The 22,999-nt window shown below is 33.4% G+C and overlaps 3 protein-coding genes across 3 annotated transcripts in view; 1 reads left to right on the forward strand and 2 right to left on the reverse strand.

Annotated features, from left to right (window-relative positions):
• Positions 1 to 14,984, forward strand: part of LOC123720373 (anaphase-promoting complex subunit 11-like) — a 29,758-nt gene extending 14,774 nt beyond the window's left edge. Inside the window, exon 3 of the mRNA XM_045676953.1 lies at positions 14,816 to 14,984. Within this exon, the coding sequence (XP_045532909.1) occupies positions 14,816 to 14,965 (150 nt within the window). The 3' untranslated portion in view covers positions 14,966 to 14,984. The remainder of the gene's footprint in view (positions 1 to 14,815) is intronic.
• A 2,700-nt stretch (positions 14,985 to 17,684) lies between these two features.
• On the reverse strand, positions 17,685 to 20,535 carry LOC123720691 (radial spoke head 1 homolog). The gene is made up of 5 exons (XM_045677402.1): positions 20,415 to 20,535; positions 19,564 to 19,714; positions 18,848 to 19,044; positions 18,414 to 18,696; positions 17,685 to 18,166 (listed from the first exon to the last, which is right to left on the reverse strand). Exons 1-5 carry the CDS (start codon positions 20,460 to 20,462, stop codon positions 17,925 to 17,927), a joined length of 921 nt encoding a protein of 306 aa, XP_045533358.1. The 5' UTR covers positions 20,463 to 20,535; the 3' UTR covers positions 17,685 to 17,924.
• A 210-nt stretch (positions 20,536 to 20,745) lies between these two features.
• LOC123720738 (coiled-coil domain-containing protein 85C) lies at positions 20,746 to 22,966 on the reverse strand. Its single transcript, XM_045677472.1, has one exon. It carries the CDS (start codon positions 22,615 to 22,617, stop codon positions 21,394 to 21,396), a length of 1,224 nt encoding a protein of 407 aa, XP_045533428.1. The 5' UTR covers positions 22,618 to 22,966; the 3' UTR covers positions 20,746 to 21,393.
• Positions 22,967 to 22,999: the final 33 nt, after the last annotated feature.

Genomic DNA, 22,999 nt, shown 5'->3' on the forward strand with positions numbered 1-22,999 from the left:
TTAGAACATGATATAGTTTTTTGTTACTGGTGAGCTTTTTAGAGGTGTTTCTTTCAGTAGCGAGCTTTGCTCTTGTTGTCCTTGGGGAAATCTGCGTTTCATTACAGATTAACGGGATCAAGGTTATACTTTTAAGCTATTTGATGACTATCACATGATAGTTTAATATGAAATCTTTATAAATAAAAAATTGGGCGTTTAATCTAAATTATTAATCTAATCGGTTATTAGATTACAATGTTTACTAGGTTAATTGATAATAATTTTGCACAGTTGTAATGTGCGTCCTCTTATAATGCCACGGTATTTGAGAGAATGATTGCCACAAGTCGTGTCAAGGTAGTTAAGCACAGATCGATGCCGTTTTAGGTATAGTATTGCATATTTAATACAATTCGTTTATTTATTGAAGAATAATTTAAAGTATCGATCTTTGTAGTATCTAACGACCCAGATCCATGTATATAAATGCACGCTTAGAAGTGGCGACACTGACAATGTAGAGAGCCTCGTAAACGACAATCTGGTAGTAAATTATGTTATTTTCTATATACCTAACATGCTATTTTTTTGATTTGGTTTTGCTGAGAATGTGTAACATACAACTGTTTTCTTTGGCCTCAAGTTTTACGAAATGTGCTTGGTTTGGGAGTAAATCTTTCATTTTAAGAGTGGTTTTCCGTTAGTCTATCATTGACACGCCTCCCATTGGAGTTAAGGTCACGTCGTACCGGATGACCTACCAAATACGAAAGGAGCGTGACTAGAGTTGTAAATGTTACATTGTTTGTATGCCATTATGTACATTCATGGCTATCGGATATTACGTTAATTTAAAAAAAAAAACTACCAAATTATTGAGTATTTTTTATTTTTATATATCATTTCATCATCATCAGATTGCTGATGGTTATACAGCCTCTTGTGGGCCTTAGTCTCCTCAAGTAAACTTCGCCATCGCAATCTATGCAGAGCATCCCGTTTCCAATTGCGAATCCCTATTGTTTCGAGGTCCTTCACAACTCCATCCCACGAACGTAGCCTCGGTATATGGGGTTTTCTCTTGCCACAGGGTTGTGAGTTCAGTAAGGACCTGGGGTTCTGTCGTTCGCCATTCAGTGCACATGTCCCAGCCACTTATGCCTGTTGCATTTTATGAATTGGACAATGTTGGTGTCGTCTAGAATGTTATAAAGTTCTTCATTTCCAAGAATTCGAAGCGAAGAATCTTCCGCTCGAAAATTAGGAGAGAAGTCTCGTCTTTCTTGCTGAGGGGCCAGGTTTCAGAACCATAAGTGAGCACTGGTCGCAGAAGAGTTATATATCATTTACATACTTTAAAATACGTTATACCTACAACAGTGCCTTCTCCTTAGAAGAGTTTGTTCCAGTTAGTAGTGTTATTGGACACTTTCTTATGTTTTGAGATCCTTTTTAGTAAAGTAGGTTTGTTTTAAATTACTTATTAGTCCTAAGCTTGTGTCTTTGTGTAGAGATAATTTATTTAAAAAAAATATTTTGTTAATTGTATAGTTAACACAATTTTACGCGTTTGCCTACAAAAAATAGAAGCCCGAAAAATCTGACTCTTAATCTGAATTTTTCAATTTTGTTTTTAGAACTCTGAGTCAAAATGATGACGAAACATTCTTTGAATAGTAAAGGTTTATAATAGGTACATTTATTTATGGATCCTTCCAAAGACAATTTAATACTCGGTTTACCACCGGGAGTGAGTCACGACGGCTTTATACACACTAACACTTATTAAGGTTACATATCACTTTTAAGCCTTCCGAACAACGAAATAAATTCAAAACTTTAATTAGAGTTGAGATAAAGTGAAAATTTTCTCACATTAATCGACATTTAAATTGTATTTGGTCTATAATTCGAACATCAAAAAAAGCATGTAAATATATATATATATATATATATATATATATACATGCTTTTTATATATATATATATATATTTATGCGAAGTCTTGTATCATTAGATACAATCTAGACTATTTTCAATAATATTTTGAGAATGTTTAATTTGGTAAAAAGATCCAAAGACTTTACGTAGGCAAATGTATTGTTATTGCGTCGTAATTGAATCGTTTTACAATTCCAAGGTTAATGCAAGCGAAAAGCTATAAATTACTATAGATATCAAACAACATCACGTCTATTTGGTTTCACGTTTTCATTTATAATAGATTTGGAACCGGTTCCAATGAAATAATACCACTGAGACTGAAAGAAAATATAGGTTTTTTTAAATCATATAATTGAATTTAAAATTATGTATTATGATTTTGAAGTTGAACCACTGTGATGTGATAACTTATGTTTCTACACGGTTTATGGAACAATCGTATTGACTGCCCTGAATTGCTTTAAATATTTAACATAAATGTACTATAGTCATAGCTGTTTCGTAAATTCATATTTTGGTACAAACTATGCTCAAATTAAAATATAATGTATTCTAAATCTATATAATACGGAGTACGAGTCTCGAGTTCTATATCTACAATCGCGTATTATCTAAACAAAACAAATCGCATGAATTTTTACGACCTTAACGCACACAGATGCACATGAAACAACAATAAATTCAACAATATATATATATAATACTAGTAATTTTTCTAAACGGATGCTTAGGGCCGGTTTTTTTGATCCGTAGTTAACGCAACTAATGGTAAAAAAATGCTACCAGTGGTTAAATATCAGCAAAATGTGTTTTTTGACAAATGGTCAATAAGACCAATAGTTAAATTCGTAACCAATGGTTGAAATATCTAAACCACCCGATTCTGAGCGATTAAACAATATGGCGGAATGTTAGCCAGTCAGTCCTGTTAGTTGATATTGCAAAATAATTTCGTTTTGGCTATAATTTTCAAAACAAATATGGATTTGAACGTGGCAAGACACTTTGACGAGTCAGAAAGTTCGTCAGATGAAGATGTTGTTATCCAGTACGTGCAACCCACCCCTAGAAATATGGGATGATGAAGACTTTTGCCAACGCTATCGTCTTTAAAAAACGGCACTGCTGATAGATAGGGAAATTGGAAGTCGTCTATAAAGGCCTACCACTAGGTATATTACATAGGAGTTGTAACTATCTCTGAATGTTATAAACTCTACTGTTTAAAAACGACATAGGTACCACAGGAACACTGCAGAAATGCTCTGGAGATCTCGTTGGACTGACAAAATATAGAGGCGAATGTGTAAATAATTACTATTTTCAGGTGTTTATTTGTTAAGTATTTATATAATTATATCTATTTCTGCACTGTTTTCTTCTAATATTATAAGAATATCCGGCACTGTTATTTATAGAATATAATTTAAATCAAAATTCAAAAAACGTCTAAAATAGTAATTAATACACTCGCCTGTTGGTCGTAGCTTTTTTTGGGTTAACAACCTAGATTTACTTAATTCATTATTCTTTGTAATCTTAATTTGATATGATTGTAACCTTTCTTTTCATAAATAAATAAAAGTATTAATACTCTAACATTCTCATGACTTTCTGAGAAGTTCCTGGTTACTTGGAATACAACGAAGGGTCCTTACCAGACGCCAACTGTAGGTAACACTACAAAGTACATAACTAAAATTTTATTCAGACATCTTATTCATTTCTAATTTAGCTTTTTCATATTCATATTTACGTTTTTCTAATTAAACTATACATATTTGTACTCCACTCCATGGAGTTAACAAACATGTATAGTTTGTTAACTCCATGGAGTTAACAAACAAACCAAAGATCAGACAGTAAACAAACAACAACAAGATGTTAATGTCATACGAAATTTGACGTAACATTCACGGTGTTGCTACTCGAAAAAAAAATCCACACTGAATTCGGAAATTTGGGTCATACTTTCACTGGCAACAAAATAACTAATGGTTACCATTGACTATGGTTAGGATATGAATCAGAAAAAGCAATTTCGATTTAACCATTAGTTGGCCTCTAACTAATAGATGAGATAACAAAAGGTTAACGTGTATGTATGTGACTACGGATCAACAAACCGACCTAAGGCTATATTTAAAGAAACAATTAAGCCGTGTTATTAAACAGTAAATAAATGCGCGTAATAGTCATATATTTCAGTTACAATTGAATCCCAAAGCTTCAGAAACCAGACTTGGTATGAATCATGTATGTCAAAATGTAATACATCTTTGACGTACGGGAGTAAGGCTTTGCGATTAAAAAGAGTGGCGGAAAGTTTCTTGCCCGCTCTACGCCCTTGACTTGGGAACTGGGAGTAAATGTAAAGTTAGAATTAATTGTTGAATGAAGTTATTTTGAGTTTGAAGTCTGAATCTTACCTATAGTGTGTGATTTCCGTCTGTCGAAATCCAATACGTTATTGACATACGAGTCACACTTAGCGCCTAGTTTTGGGCGAAATACCATTTTAATACAAAATTAGGACCTTGTTATAAATAAGCGCCATAGTTTATTCGGATGGGAATTTCTTATCGTCTACAACATTTAAAATATGTTTTAAGTAATGTATAAATTAGTAGATATTAGCCCGCGATAATTCGGTGATGTTTTAACGACTATAAATGTTCCATCGAACTTGTTGTTTATGTAATAATTGTTCTTTAGAAATAATTCTAACTTTCTTTTTTTTCCATATGTTTATTATTTAAGTACTACCAGAGTAGATTTCAGACGTACACGTTTTTAAAAGCTTCAGTTTCCATACAAATGAAACACGATCGATGGAAAACGCGAGGGCAGGACGTTAACCTGCCATTAATAAAAATCAGGGTTCGTGGCGACATAGGTGTGGCATTTATACATCACAAACGAAACAAGGCGATAACGTGCCGTAATTCATTAGCTAATTTCATTGTGACGTCATTTCGACCTTCAGTACTTAACGTAGTATCAACGTGTTTGTTGGAATAATATTTATGACTAAATGGTCAAATATAGTCCGTTTTGAATAGTGTTTGGCTTAGTGGCTTCAGCGTTGGTCTCTATCCCAGAGGTTGTAGCTTCGAAGCTATGCACCAATGTAGTTTCTGTCTTTGCTCATTTAATACCCGCACGAACGGTGAAGGAAAACATCGTGAGGTCATCACGAAACAGTAATAGAAATCTGATGATCATAGCTTAAAATGTTGTAGCGTTTTCTGGTTTTCATTTTGTTGTTATAGCTCTCAAGGCTTGTGATATAATCTACCTTCAATACCAAAGAGACTTATAAACCGTTTTGACTCTTGGAGTCTCTTTATTACATACATTGTTTTATTGAACGCGATCAATATGTTAGTAACTATCAAGGTTTTTGATCGATTATTTGCATTGAATGTTAACTAATTAGCATTGTTCTATCTACCGCGTCTAATAAGGTAGGTGTTATGATAATATCGTAATTAGTCAATTGAGTAGAAAACCTCACGACTTCTTTACAAAATAATTCTCAGACAATAACTTTTGTCTATTTTATGATTTACACTTGATTTTTATTTATTTAATGTATTAAACGATAAAGGACTTTGCAACTTTACTTAATCTGTGGAAAAAAATAAAAAATCTATTTTATTGTGTGTGATTTTCTCCACATGCATGAATCCTTAAGTTTTCTTCGATATACAATCGAATACATTTGATTAACACAAGTCGAATAAGTCACGCAACAAGTATTACGAAAACCATTCAAGCACTGCCTACCTATTTGTTTCCGAGAAGATTTAAGTGTGCGAGGCAGATGTAAACGAAACAACAACGCACTAGCTGCGCACGAGTTTATAGTGTTATGGCACGTGTGGACTACCTGCGATCCTGAAAAGGATCAGCTGTTCAAACCATAAATAATATTGTCTCGTTTCTAAAGATTTTAGTTTAAATGGACTTATAGTATGTATGTAGATTTAAATCTGCAGAATTTTCTATTGACCTGAACTTTAAACGAATGAAATTAGATGTCTCGGCTCGTGTACGAAAATTATACATATTTATTATATACTTGTATATAACAAAGTGTAAACAAAAAATACTTAGAGTATAAGCTTAATTAACTCAGAACATCAACGAATCAATTTAGTGTTTTCTGACTCAAGGTAAAGTTACCCAAAATTAATATAAATGTATGAATTGCTCAGCTGGCAATTGATTTTCAAACAAACTGTTATTATTCAAATCCGATGCGGTATATTTATTTATTTAACCAGTTAAGGTAACGGATAAGTAATAGTGAGAAGTTAAATTTAATTCCAAGTCAATGTTATTTTCTAAGATTCTCCCTAAGCAAGGAATGATTTTCGAACTGTTAATAAAAAATCCATAAACTAGACAGATACAAACACATATAACATGACTAAAACATTATAAACATTAAATAAATAATACATTTTTAACCCGGAACAAGCTTGGTATCAGTTTTTGTGTGTTACGTGCGCCCTCATTAAAAAGCTCGCTTTCAAATTTAAGTATTTAGTCCTTATAAGACATGTGGAGAATATATGCATATTGTTTATATTCTTGTATAGCCAACTGACAAGCTGTAGCGAAGGCTGTAGTTCAGGAGCCTGTGGCTTCTAAGTGATATCACGTTTAGTAATATAACATCACAGTTTTTATTTAATGCAAGCTTAATTTGTAGAAAATAGCTACTCTTTTCCAAGGATACTTACTACTCACTGTTACTGGTTATTGTAATCAAACAAATGTATTCAGGATAAAAGCAAATTTTAAATAATAAGTAAGCAATAATACAGGATATTTTTGGTCTATTTACAATTCTATTTTCAAAATTATCCTTAATCAGAACCCTATATCAAATAGCGTTTTCCTTTTTACTCTTATGTCACATCGAATAAATAAACGAGACAACCGTACGTTCTGTAGTGCACATATATTTAACGTATACCGTAGAAGGATTTAAATGTTAAGCTAAAGTAGTAAGATACCGTATTACCTAATTCTCGGTGAATAAAAACCTAATCGATAACCGGGTTTACAAATATGGCTGAAATATTGGAACGGACCGTGGGTGGACTGGTCGCACGGGATTAATTGGTTTTTCTACGCCTCCGTATCTAACTGTAACTAATACTTGTTACTACTTACCGATCGTAGTACGACAACTTAGTCAATAGGTCATCGTTTCAAAAAAAAATGTATTAACGTTAACCAATGATTGATAAAACGTTTGCTCAGTAATAACTAATCAATCTATTATCTACATCAAACTACACTTTTAATATGATAAGGCGCGTTTATTCGTAAAAATATTTTGGAACGTGAATAAATTTTCGTTTCGAGCTATCAGCGTCGAGACGACCCACTATATTCACGTTAAATCATCTAGTATGTTCTGTATAGTAAAATCCTTAAACGTATTTAATAAGTGATGTTGAAACAGTTAATTTTTTAAATAATAAGGCAATTATAACTATTTTAAACCGATTTTTCACAAAGTTTCGTGTAAGCCACATCCGATGTTTTATGTTTCCTGCTAAATAAGGAAGTTGAGGATTGAATTTTTCCATTTATGTGGCTTATGGAATACCAATTGAGGGAACGTGCCTGCGGGTGTCTCTGGTTAGACGCCCACTTATGTTTTAAACACTTAACACAGTACCGGAACACGATTTATCTTTAATGTTACAATTCTTTTTATAGGCTCAATGTTTTTTAATGATATGCTAACCTTAAGCTTATTAAAACTTTTACAAACGACCTGTATTTTGTGTAGAGCTTCTTGTTAATTGATAGAAACATTTGTTAACAGATACACAAAACATTATCAAAGATAAATCTAAATATGTACAGTAATAAAGATGTAGTGCGTAATGTTAATTAATCTTCACTCAGTAATCTCGCCGTGGAGCATGACTTGTGACCACAGCACTGATTTTTCAAAAGGCCATTGAGGATATATGAATAGGTAGGTACAAACAAATATGACTCTTACATACATTAGAACATTTCCGTCGCGAATTCGCAAATCTTTATAACTTTTAAAACAGTGTTCATCAAAAGGCATAATGATTGACTACAGATGTTTTTATGGTAAGAGAAAATCATACCTATACTAGGAAAAATGGTATCGAAGTCCTACATTTGGTTCCTAATTAATGTATACGTATTGGTGGGGCTTCTGTGTTATAAAAGACGAGATATATAGTATGAGCTATGTTATGTGGCTTTTGTGCCACTCTTATCCCCCAACCAATACTCGCTCTGACGGTGAAGGAAAATCATCGTGACGAAAGCGGCATTAGGCCAAAACAGTCGACGGCGTGTGTCCCGCACAAAGGGCTACCTACTTAAAAGTAAATGATCTTTTATCTTGATGTTTGAGCCCACGGAAAATCAGTGTTGCTGGTGCCAGCAACTTAAAACAGATTTGAACCCATTTTTCTTTAGTCCACTAATAATTTTAAAATTTTAGATTTATATTTTATTATGACTTATTTTGCAAATATAACAATTCTATTACTATTACGGCTTAATACTGTTGCGTTGTAATCTGTGAAGCGCTGGTGCTCTATGAGTATCTTGTCCCTAAATGAAAATCTATTTTCGAAATATCATAATTATTATTAATTTCGAAATGTATATAATGCTCTAGGGAGCTCGATTACCATAAAACCTAGATATACAAACAATGGCTTTATCAAGCTCATCCAGGAGAAATAGGTATCATTAAACTGTGAAGTAAAAGTAATCTAAACATCTAAATGAGCTATTCATAGTTTAAGTAATCTATCATAGCAGAATTGTGTTGAAAGGAAATGCCACAGTAATAAAACAATCAGTAATGCCCATTTCCTACAAACAGCATAATTAGGCGGATTTTCTACTGGTATTACAAGAATAAATTATTACACTACAAAGTTTGTTTAGAGATCTTAGTTAAACTTAGTAATCTCTCTCAAAATGTTTTAATTTTATTAAATTTCATTATTCGAAATCCCATTACGTTTTATGCCTTTTCAACAGTTCCATACTTTCATTTACCATTCTCCATGCCATTGTCCTTCATCTAGTTCGTGAGTAGCCATTCATAGGCCCCTGTGCCTACAAAGCCTTTACCACAAAAATTTGACTAGCATTTTTACAATCACAAAAGATTTAAATGTAACTATTAATTTATGTACATGGATTATTAAAGAGCTAAGTTCTTATAAATTCCTCTGACTGAAATCTATTTGTCTCTTTATTCTAAATTGTGTTTGCGCTGTGACGACTCTTCCTCTTAAAACGTTAAAACAGTGATTTTATTTTTTTCTCTCTGTGTTTTTTATCTGTTTTGGCGATTTATTCTAGTTTTACTGTTCACTGTTCTGTTGAATCGTGTTCCAACTATAGATTAGTACACAATAGGGCGGACGTTGTGAACGGTTAATAAGAGTTTCCTTTGAACTAGTTGCAATAACAAATGAAAATGTTGATATAAGATATAATAATTTCAATAATTTTACAGTAAAGTCGTACTTAGAGTCGTATTTTCTTTATGGTTACTCATCAAAGAAAACTAAATTCACCATACATGTCGTTCGTCGAAACCTTATAAAGAATTTATTCCGCTACTATTGTCGCTACAAACTCTTAGGTATGAGCCTCGGATTTCTGTATCCGTTTTGTGATCATTTGTTCTTTCATGAGTAGGATTAGCCTTGTATGCCTGACACACGCCGTCGAATTTTTATATTGCTAACGTAAGATAGACGTAATTATAGTTAAATACAGTAACTTTTTTAATATACCTAGAAAATATATCATATCTTTCGGGCTTAAGCTAAACGATAAGTCACGAGTAAGTGGGGTAGTACCACTGTCTCATAGAAAACCGGCGTGAAGTGATGCATTAGGGTTACATTATTGTTTCGTCCGTGAGTCTGATTCCCGGAGCCCATCCCCCCTTTAAGAAATATGAAGAAGCAGAATAAACAGAGGCTACCCTAGGAGGACTACACGGGCACGTTGTTCTGTAAAAAAAATATAACTCTCTTATCATTGATCTTAGTGAACACAAGATAAAACTTGCATTTTATTTCGTTATACTTCCTTGAAGCGTATCTTTCAGCATTGTTTATTTATCTACTTACACATGGAAATATAAGCGAAATTCTTACGTTTCACAACACAATTGTTATTCTCACAATAGATTGTTTTTAATTCATGTACGCTTTAGTAAACTTTATAAAGTGAGCAAGGCTATCCGGTCACTGCAACTTTTAACCGATGAAAATGATTTTAAGTAAGCCATATTATTCCTGCATTAAAAGTCCCATATTATAATCTATGTCTGGTGGGGAGTGATGTTTATTTATTGAGAAGAAGTATATAGACGCATAACTTTAATATAAACAATAATAATAAAGTAAACAATATTCTGTTATGAGGTGCGGGACAGGACATGTTTCTGGAATAGGTAGGTTGAAAGTTCTGTGCGTGCGCTTTACCTGGCAGCTGAATAATAAGAGCTCTAGAAGTTCGGAGCAAGCAAGTTTTTTATGCGCATATATTCTAATGTTAGCACAGACAATAAATACATTGTAACAAAAACCGTGTCAGCTTTTTAAACACGCATTTCCCCCAGGATATGATGAACTCGTATCGTATGCAGGTTGTCCGATAATTATTTATTGAATGCATAATAAAACTGGTTATTATCCTGGTGTATCTTTAATAACCAATATACTACGGTCCTGGTAAGATTTTTTTCTTTTTAAGAGATGGAATCTCACTGTTGGCCTTAAGGGCCTTTAGAGCTCAGCTCGGGCTGTTTTGGCGAGCGTAGCTCGGCCTGAATTGGACCTGGTATCTGCCTAGCTTCAGGTTGTGAACTGGTTTCCCCCTACAAAAGGCTAAATATATATTATTCCATATATACATTTAGACTCGTAGTTCAAAAATTTAAACTAGTATATATTTTTAAACGTAAGTATTCCATAAGAGAATTAATTATAATATGTAAAATATGATGCAATACGCCCTTATGAATATGACCTAGAATTTGAGGTACATATTTTCTAACTCTATAATATTATTACATTCAATGCTAAAAACTACGTTTTTATAAGTATATATCATATAATAGTCTCAACGTGTTGTGTATAATAGGGACAAAATGTGGCCAATAATATGTATTACAATTAAAAGATATAGACTTACAAAAGTACTAAGAACTGTTAAACATAGTTTTGATTAGAACTAAGAAATAGGCTCAATTTATTATAGTTTTTTTTTAACACCAGATATATTTATTGTATAACGAAATAATATACTTAGTCTGGCCATAAATAATGTTACAATTGAAAATTTATAAAATAATACATTTGAATTTAGTCATTTTTATATCATTTTTCATTGGGTTATCTCACTTTGACGCCAATACATTGTACAATATTTTGCGATATTAAAATAGTGTGGTGATAAAAAAAATTAATCGCTGTGATTGCATTACACTAAGTAGGTATGGAGCCAAATGCAACTTTTAAAACTCTCCATACTCCTGGTATTAGTAAAATGTTTGTGTATCGGCCTATTAATAGGTACAACGATACCTCCTCTGTCCAGCAAGACTCGAAGTCGGGTCATAAAGTTTGGTCTACGCAGTTTTGGTTGGAAACAAACGTTTCGGACTTCATCAAAGCTCAAGACTTAGAATTTATGATCAGTTTTATAGAGGTTGCTCTAAACGCCATGATAATTTGGAGTCCCTAACACAATCCGCACGATTGGCAGTGAAGAATATTCCCATGGAAAGAGTGCGTGCTTCTATTGATATCTGGCCTCAACGTTTAAAGGACTGTATTGCAGCCAAAGGAGATCACATCGAATAAGCTTGTTTTTTGAAATTGTTTTATATTTATGTATACTGGAAAAGTAATATATGTTATTTGCAATAGATTTATTTTTACTTTGTTTCAGTATTTATGGCTCTACTAGGTAGTAATTATTTGTCACCAGTTTAAGTGCAGGTAATATTTTTTAAGCTGTGTCTTTTCTTGCCATAGGACAAACTTTAGTGTCCATAAAAAGAAACTACTCTAAAGAAAGTTCTAGAATATCAGCTATATCGGATCGCTGCGTGAATCGTACCAAGATCAAGTCAAGCATTGCCATCTGCGCCGGAGCGTGAAGATTCTCCACTTTCCCTCTTTCCTGCGTATTTTTGGTATGTGCAAATATTGCTCGCGTCAACATGATCTATCAGCTGTCAATACAATTTAATAAAACGAGCCTAATTCAAATTAATAGTATTTGTAGAAAAGGTGAAACTGGATTCTTTCGTATTTCATCATCAAATCTTTAACTCGATCAATTTATACAAACCCGAAATAATTCTTGAAAACAATAATTAAATATCTATAGATAACATGGCACAGAGGCATTGCATTTTTAAGAAGAGTTCTTTTATCGAAAATCTATAAAAAGCGCTAGACGTAGAATTTGACATATTATCTTAAATTTCAATATTATTTCCGTTTGTATATCAAACTAATCATAACAATTTTATTTGAAGATATGTGTTTTATTACGTAAACGCACAGCTTTGTCAGAAATGAGGTTAGATAAATATTTAAAAACATCTGTTCCTTCCGAACACTGTAAAACCTATTTCCGCCACGTCCTAAATATTGACGTGAAAGTAATAAAAATATGTTACATAATATTGCTTAGAAAAGTCAACTAAACAAATTATTCACTAATCTTTAGTTAATTTTAAGGATTTAGCATTTATATGCTATTGTAATAAGTTTTAACTTATTATGTTACGTATGACAATTTGTGACTGGCGCCTAGAGCTTAAACGTTTTATATCAATGTCCTACATAGCGATAGTCGTGATTATACCGCATTCCTGCCTAACGCAATCGGAGAGAACGTTGACGGAAGGTCGATTATTCATACGGAACCGTGATTTGCACCGTTTGTCATGTTTTAGCAGACATTTTAAACATAATAATTCATCTACAAATATTGCTGGGATTAAATACTATATTGCACTTAAGTGTTGCTGATATGTAATTTATAAAATATAGATCCACAAACTCCGTACGCAATAAAAAACTAAAATCAGTGGAGTTAGTTTTTTTATCTTTTTCATGGTAATTTGTCAAGTAGGTGATCAGTCTTATCAGTAGGTGCCTAACACAAGCCGTTCACTTTTTGGCTCTACGGCAAGCCGGTTTCCTCACAATGCTTTCCTTCACCGTTTGAGCAAATGATAAATGCGCACATACAAGGAAAGTCCGTTGTTGCACTGCTGAAGATCGAACCTGCTACCTCAGAGATAAGAGTCGCACGCAAGCCACTAGGCCAACACTGAACGTATACATTAATTAGTACAAATACTTCTCCGCTAAACTGCTAACATAAAGCGCTCAGTATGAATCCCGCATGTCTAAACCAATACATTTTTAATATACTTACGGCAGGCTCCCAGCGCCAATCTCGGCACGAGATAAAAAAAAATACTCAGTAAACGTCTTTTGCCATTGTGTCCAGGGACTTTTACCATCTCTTTTTTTTACCAAAGATATACATAAAATAAAATCATTTTCATTCGTGTTGCATGTTTCGCGAGATACGCCCCGACTACATCGGTAATATTATTATTTACAATATTCATGGGTGAGCCGGGGTACAAGTCCTTGCAAGACACAGCCTATTTGCCTCCTTTACAAAATTAATCATTTTATCACAGAACCGTTCCGGGCGGTTCGCCATTACTGCAGGTACATGTTGGACTTATCTTAATTTTCCACCTATGAAACGTAATATTTAAGCAGTTTATAATTATAATAATAATAATTGTAAAATTATTTATAAATTATATTCGCTCGTTGTTATACGAAATGTGCAAGCCTTTCTTAGTTATATAAGAGGTTGCAAAATGAAGTCCTATTTTTACCTACCATAATTAGTCTTCGCGCTTTCCTTTAATTCAAAGAATCTGTCTATTAAAATATTCTGCTGAACGTCATTAGGATTTGACTAATCTAATGCTGCAGTGCAAGATTTTGTAATAATTTGCAGTTATGTAATCCGAAACCATGAAGCATCATACTGACCTTCTGCAATTACTTACCTTTCTTTTAATTATTTTCAGCGTAAAACCAAACTCAACTTATGGAAATCCGTTATGTATAATTGATTTGCAAAAGAATCCACTTGAATGATTCTGTACGCACGAATAGCCGTACTCGAACGCTTTCCAATTTTAGGACTTTGAAAAAATGTTATGAATATTCATATGAGATCTGCATAACTTTTACCGTCGTTTTACATACTGTATCCAGCCTGTACCTATAACTAGTTGTTAATAAACTTTCGAATGTCTATCAATATATGTATATAATACAGATACACGAACTACGATACAAAAATTGTTCTATGAATGTTTTTTTATCATCAGGTTAACTAACTTTACACATAGTATTTAAAATAAAACCATTGGTTATTCCTGCCAAAGGACAGTTTTTATACTCCACTTAGTGACGTGGGGCTGTTTTTTCTTAACTCTGAATATATGGCATTATCCCGATTAATCGAAAACCGATCAAGTGCACAAACACAGAAGAATATTACAATTATTAATATTAAGTCCCATTCAATAAAAAAAACGATTTGGTATAATATCAATTATTTTTGTATTTGTTAGTTTATACAGTTTTCCAACGGATAGACGGTAGATCACGCTTTCCATATAATATATTATATAAATTTAAAACAAAACTTGTTGAAATTATCTACGGAGGATTTTGTTTTGTTTTGTAAGCATAATATTAAATTTATATTATCTTCTTTCCAGGCTAGCCTTCGTCAGTTGGATCTCTCATTGCTCTCGGAGCTTTGGACGCTCAGCGAGGCCATGGCATCTTGGCGCCGACAGTTGGAGCGAGGCACGCGACTTAGACCCGCGCCGCCACCACCACCACCACCCCACTACCTTAGAACCTAAATAAACAATATATACCTGATTGCATTTTGATTAGTTGCTTTACAACGACGGTCATTTATTACGGTACCCATAGGATCCTTTGCCCCTAAATATATCAAATACATCTCAGTACAATAAAAATCAGTTCTACTCTAGGAGGGTGTTAAAAATAAATATGTATACGAAACAACGCAGGTATTGCAGATAAAGATGTTTCAGCTACTTTCAGAATTTGTTTGCATATTTACTATAACTAACTAAAAAATACACCGAAAAATATATGCTTGACACTATTTGAATCCAAATTTAGATTCAAATTAATCATAACGGTCGATGATTGACACGTTTATGGAGTGCCATCTATGGGTCTTGAATGAGGTTTTGATGCACTCATAAAAGGTGCTAAACTATTTGTGCTAATTGTAAAGCAAATTGTCCGTGTTGGATTAAAGTAATGTATCATTGTTAAGATAGATAGCATTGGTATATAAATTAGTTGTCCTTATGTACATAACTTAATGTTTGTAAAATGCTCTTCAAATGATAACCGCCTACAAAGAACCTGTATTATGAATTTCAATTGTAAAAAACAGTGAAGAAGCTATCACATACAGATTTCAGTATTAAGAATATCAATTTATCAAAATAAACAGTGTGTTGTAAAAATAGTAATTGTAATTTATTTGTCGTGTCGCCATTCACAATAACTTTGTGGTTGTATAAATATCTATGTTTTCTATTAAGTATGTAAGTACCCTATTAGATACACACTTAACATTTACTGACTTAGCTTCCAAGTTATTGTGCATGACTAGTAATTTTTTCTAATGATTAAAATTTGGAAAATAAGGGTTGTTTTTTATGTTTTCCAATCTATCCTGCTTTTTCAAAAAAATGGTATAAAAACATAATTTTCTCGTGGCTATTTAACTATATTTTTTAAACGAATGACACTGAAATGTAATAATATTTTTATAGAACATAGAAAACATTTAAACAAACGACTTAAAATTACATATCGCCAATGAATAATAGTTTATTGTCAAATCCCTAATATGTAAAAAGTACTTAGTGACGTCTGTGAAAATGTGTTTTGTATTAAATAGGAACAAAAGAGGGTGCTATTTAAGAAAGTGAATTAATATATGAATTAGATTAATTATTAATTATTTTCTAAAAAACTGTCAGTTAAAATATTTAGTTTTATTACCATTACACGTACAATAATCTGGTTTTAGTATGTTTCTGCAGAATATGTATATAATTTATTTTAAGAGGGGGTTAAATTAGATTATTCTTTAATTTTATGGCCTGGCAGAAATTGATTTCAATGTTACTAATCAACAAATTTAAACAATGTTTACCTATATATAGTCGTGAACAGCTGTTCTATGTCTGTGGTGATAAAATAATTTTTAGCCTATGACAAAATGTCATACAATAATGTAGCCATCAGATATCAATTATTACGTCTGTAGCAGTGTTGCCAGATCAGAGGATTTCTGCCTAGATTTAGGGGTTTATCAACTGAGGGGCATAATAGGGGGAAATAATTTTTGGGGGATTTTTTAGGATACATTTTAAAAACACGCCAAATATAGTTTTCCTGATTTTGGAACTAAATTTAAGTACGAACACATCGTAAGAATAGCATCTGTGTGGTTAACCTTACTAGTTGTATATTAGTTTAACCATCCGCTTGGTGAGGGCATCCTAGGGGATTTCTGGGGTGAAATTAAATTAATCTAGGGGTACGTCGCCATGACTATCCGGCAACACTGGTCTGTAGCTTGACAATGTCATACTGATGGGTACAATTTTAAAAAATTGTGAGCATATAAAGTTTTGTTATTTTATATTAACTCATAATAAACAGTGATTAATATATATAAATTAGGACATTCGGTAGAAATTTTAGGACTAATAAATTGTCGCTAACCGATGTCAGAAACGTCTATACGCGCACAACAGGCTCCTAAAGAAGACAAACCACCTTCGAAAATACCAGAATCCGTTAAGGTTAGTTAAACTTAATACCAATTTCGTTAAATATTTGTGACATATAATGTGTTTCTAATCAATAATAATTTAAATACATAACCCCACCCAACTACTAATATCTTGGGTATTGTAAGCAAATGTTTTCAGTCATAAATGTTCCTACTATTATTTTCAGAACATCATATCAATGGAGAAAGAAAACGAAACGAATGCTAGTCGAAAATCTCGAATTGATCTTAACGCGCTGCCGACCCGTCAGTACCTGGACCAAACTGTTGTGCCAATATTGCTCCAAGGATTGTCGGCTCTTGCCAAAGAAAGACCACCAGATCCTATCAATTACTTAGCAGCTTATTTATTAAAAAACAAAACTACTTTTGAAAACAATAGTGCAAACTCTAATAACAACACTCCACAGAATCCACAAACATAGTACAAAATGCCTTGAAATTTGGATTCTAAGTAACAGCAATATCAACTCTTAGGACGGACTTTGTCATCTCAAAATTTTAAGTGAACTTATAAATAACTCAAAATTTATGAACCAAAACTATTATACTATTCTAAGCTCCTGAATTTAAATATATTATTTTATTTATCGGGTAACACAACCGATTAGTATTAACTATAATTATACAATTAGTAAATTTGTACTTTTAAGTTTTTTAATATAAAAAATAAAAACATTTACTTTTTCTATTTGTGCCCTAAAGTATAAAACAGTTTTAAAATGTTTCTGGTTAAATTTAGAAATAATTACAAGAAAAGTACAAAATTGGTTCCTTAGAAATTATAATCGACTAATATTTTGTTGGTTGTGTAAAGTTTACTATTGGATTAATGCAACCACAAACTTCAATATCAATGGTCAAGGGGGCTTTATAATAACTAAAAAACTTATTTTATATGTGTACATTTTATTAATAGCAGAAATACTAATACAGAAAAATACTATTAATTCGTGCTAAAGCTTGTAGTATTAACCTTTCTGTTCAGTTTCCTCAAGGAATTTTTGTCTATGCATCAACCAAGAATCACTATCATCAACACCTTCTTCTTCAGCAACTACTGAAGGTATCTCGAACTGAATAATGTCAGTTACAATACTTTCTTCGGAGAGCGAAGGTATGGAGTCATGTATTGGTAGAGGCACTGGTTCAGGTGGAAGAAATTCAGCCATATATGCTGTCACATTGCGTGCTCGCCATACGGAAATCTTACCTGAATACAAGTTATTATCTGGTTAAAAAAATGGTGTATATCATTTCTTATTCTTAGAGCCGTTAAAAGATTATGATTGTGTTAAAATGTACCTACCAACTATAAACTACAAAAATCGCATTTTTCTTAAACGTTATATTTTGTATTATTAAATTATGAAACTTCTTAGTTTTTCTAAAGTATAAATTGTTAATTTTTCTTAGAATTCACAGTAAGAGAACAGGAACATTAAGGCGTTTTTACATACCCATAGTTTCGTCTATTTCAACTTCTTCTTCCCCTCCCTCTTCTTGCCTTTCTTCTTTTACTTCCTTGTCTTCTTTTTCTTCTTCGCCCTCGCCGAATTCTTCTAATGCTGGATCTTTCATTAACAAATAGAAACCATGCTGCATACAGTTTGTATCAAACACAAAACATCCAGGTCCTTTTGGCTTTCCTCTCAACCATGACCCGTGATATCTCACTCGAGGGTATATAATTTGACCTGGACCTTCTATAACACCTTCAACCCAGGTTCCCATAAATTTGATCTAAAACAAATTTGTGAACGTTTTTTTTATAATAAGAGAACTACTACAATCAAGATCAAATGCTACTATTATTTGTAGTATGTTTTTTTAACATTTAGTTACAAAAGTAGTACAGTAAAAACAAAAGCTTTACCGCTGTTTATTTATAGACCTGATATTCTGCAAAGAGGTATGTTCCTAGGCCATGTCGTTTTCCCTTGAACCACGCTCCTTCGTAAATATCACCATTAGGGTAGTAGTAAGCTCCAAAACCTTGTTTTAGGTCATGCCTCCAGTCTCCTTCATACCGAGATCCATCTGGATAAGTCATTGTACCAACACCATACTTCATTGCTTTTCGCCATTCTCCTATAAATTGTATCTTATTAGTAAAAACAAAATAGTCATTTAGGCTCTATTTTAACTAAAATAATCTTTCGTGTGTATCAAATGTTATATAAATATGTTTATGGTATGATAAAATCAGACAGACTTTAAAAACATTAAAACAATGCAATTAGGCTGACTGGTTTTATAAATAAGTGCTTAGAAAGAAAAATGAACAAGCTCACTCCTTAGTTTCTTGCAAACCTAAGCATGAATAATCATTAAGAACATAATCGAAGTAACTTAATCAATAATAATCTCCTCCGTGGGTAGAGGTTCTGCGTCCGATTCGCGGCAAACGATAATTAAGTGGCGATAGACACAGAAGGCTGTTCACCTACACGCCTTCAAAGGTATTCAATAATGAAATTTAATGAACGAGAAAATAAAATACAATTTGCGATATGAATATTACACACGTCACGTACGTAAGGAAAAATGTAATTGCTATACATAACTCGTGTACCATGCACGTTGTGTGCACCAACATCGTTATTATACCTTCATATCGCGCTCCATTTTTGAATACATAGAGACCCTTTCCACTTCTCATCCCTCTACAATAACATCCTTGATAGAAGTCTCCGTTTGGTAGAACAGCCCAGCCTTCACCATGCCGCTCTCCGTCAATGTTTCGGCCCCCTACATAAACCTAAACAAAACTGCCATTGCATACTTTGCTTTACAATTACAACAGGCGTCATTTTATCATTTGTTATTCACAGAAGAAGATACATTTACTATATATTGAATGTACTATATATGTAGTGATTACCATTAGTATATTAATAGTAATGGTAATCACTGCGTATTATAAAACAAAGTCCTTCGCTGGCGAGTGGCAAGACGAATGGCGTGCAAACAAGGACAAAATAAGTACTTACTTAATTTACTAAAAAAATACTTATCAAACTGTATTAAAGGAAAATAGATCAAAGGAAAAATTAACGAATATTGTAAGATGCAACAAATTAAATAGCCTTTTACGAATATTAAGTATTAAAATGGGTATTCCTTTACATGTATATAACGGAAAACTAGAACACAAATGACGACAACAAAATACTACAAATTATTTTGTTACACGAATGTCCATCAAATATATGTAAATTTAATTTAATTATTAAAATGAAAACAACTGGTCCTGCAACGGCGTTACGCGCGTTGAACTTTTTTCTTCTTAGCGATATTTCGAGAGCATGTAGTGGTCCTATTAAGTAAAATTAGTGTTTCGAAGTTTCGTCACATATCTACTAGTAAAATACACGTCAAGGCTACAATTGTAAATAGTATAAAGTTGTTATTATATCCCTAAAAGGTATGTATGTTCGTAATTAAATGAAGAAACATACACCAATGGTATCAACATCCTCCGGCCCTTCACCTTTCTCTTCGGCCATAACTGTTTTATAAATTACACTGAAGTAGAAACTAGTTTATTATTAATAAATCACTTTAATTTTCATTTTGACATTAACCTACATTATCATTGGCAATTTCTAAAATAGAGCGTGCAGGTTTTACTCAAATATTTCAAACAGAAAGCGCAATGCGAATTCTAATAAATAATGGTTTAGATACATAGGTGTAGGCTGCTATTAAAGAGATTTGGACATTGAAAATAATATCTTATCATTATAACGAAATGAAGGGAAGTTGCTTAGCTAATAATAAAACGAAATAAACACAAAAATCTTTCATTAAATTACACAATAATTTATAGTAATAAATTAATAACACAAATCGAAATATAATTTATATTATACTACTACGCCTTAGAACAAAAGAACAGGTAGGTTCACTAGGTAAGGTACACTATATCTGCGTGTTAGAGTACTAACTAAAAAATAGTAATTTTTCATGCTTATTTTACCGATAGCCTCAGGTATTGGTGCGTAATACATTTTCAAGGAATAGTATAGCGACTTCTAAGTACATATCTATATAGGTATGGAATAGTCTTATTTAAAATAGTTGTACAGATCAATTATATGAAAACTTCTAAGTCGTACTATATTATAGACAATTAACCTAGTTTTGTACTTTAATATTCGGAACGAAACAATACAATCTGGCAAGATGCTATCGCAGCTAAATAAATTTTGTTAAATATATTATTACCAGAGTCGTGTCATATACTGATTCTCATAAACAAGGTCAACTTTGTACTTACAAAGCATTTTTAGGTCATATGAGCCGACAACAGTCTCAACGACCTCAATCGAAGCGAATTCCAATCAAATACTAAACACGTTTAACTCATTTCCCTTCATTACCTCTTCGCTTTTACCAGATTTGAAAAAGTTCCACAAAATCCCATAACACTCATCATCAACGTGGAGGGGCCTGTGGAGGTGTTTCTTCAAGTTTACCCCAAACTACATTACACATTTCCCTCACTAAGGCTTGTTCACCTGTACCGAGATCTGGAGCTGGTCTTCTTTTTTCCCTTTCAACCCGCTCCCTCACTTCTAAAACTTGTAATGCTCGGACGACGGCTTCTGGCCTCTCACCAAGGCCTGTACCCACACCTTTTTCAGCCTCTAGTCTCCGAACTTTTTGTTCCAAGTCACGAACATATTGCACAGTTCTTTCAGCTAGCTGTGGGTGACTAATAGTAGTTATAGGAGCAGGGGGTCGTGTGATTTCTTCCGCGTTTGTACCACTGCTACTTCCATCGCCATCATCTCTTTCCCTTCCAGTAGTTCTTCCACAATTAACGCACGCTCCTCTTTCTCTTTCTTCATCCAGATAAAGACACAATTCTTTTAATTCTAAATTATCGTGGATTAATTCTTGTTGTTTATCATCTAACTCGCGGAGCTTGCTTTGATATGCTGATACTTCCTGTCTCATTACTGACGCTGTATATCTGCCAAAGCGTTGCCACTCCCTTGCCAATTTACGTCCTTTTTGACGATCGTCATCTAAAAAACAACATAAGTCTCGCAATTCTTGATTATCTTCGCTCAATCTGCGATTGGCTTCCTTTAATGTTTTTATTTCATCTAAAAGTGATTGTATTTGTCTTCTTTGGTCTGTAGATTGTCTTGGCCCCTCAGGTTCAACTCGTTTTGTAAATTTCAGCATGTCAGCCGATCTTCTATGAATTTGTTCCTCCTCTAAGTTTCGTTGTAAGCGCTGGGTGTCGTCTGCGCTTCTAGCTCTGGCTGTAGATTCTACGGGTTCGTGCACGATGGCTTTAGTAATAATTTCTCCAGAAGGTCTCTGCATACGTAATGCTACAGGGGGTATTGGATAGCCTAAGGGATATCCTGAAGGATATTTTAATTGCGGATAAGGACCACCTGGATAGGGCCCAGGAATTGGTCCGGGGTAGCCAAAGGGATACTGCAACTTGTTGGGATCAATTGTTTTTGTGAAATATGGAGGTTTTAAGTCTTTAGTGGATGAGTCGATAGTGACTTGCTTAGATCCCGCAGCGGCAGGTGGTGGCGGATGATAGCGCGGTGGAAAGTTGACCGGTTCCGAGCCCTGTTTACCTAGTTGTTGTTTATGTTTGTTAAACTGGTCCACGTCCTGGCTTATTGACATTGTAGGTGACGATTCGCTTTAGCTATCAGCAAATCGTAAATGCTTCGTGCACATTAAGTACATTTCCAAATCAAGATTGCGTTCGTACAATTGAAGCAACATAAGTTCAACGAATGGGCCTTGAATGAATAGAGGGGAACGCGGCCGGCTGCGTAGGCTTTGGACCGTGGCATTCGCACATAGACTCGTGACACACACTACACAAGTTTTAATATTAAGTTTCTACTTGATCTAATTAGATGTTACTATTATTTGTAAATATTTTAATTAAAGTTTGCACGTTAAAGTTACAATGATATCACGATAAGGTTATGTTTGATAGTTGTGTGGCAAGAATACGCGGGCGCGCGCGGGGCGCGTGTCTGTGACTGACTCGATGAAA

Source organism: Pieris brassicae, chromosome 2 (genome assembly GCF_905147105.1).
Source record: "Pieris brassicae chromosome 2, ilPieBrab1.1, whole genome shotgun sequence".
In the NCBI taxonomy this organism is placed as follows: domain Eukaryota; kingdom Metazoa; phylum Arthropoda; class Insecta; order Lepidoptera; family Pieridae; genus Pieris; species Pieris brassicae.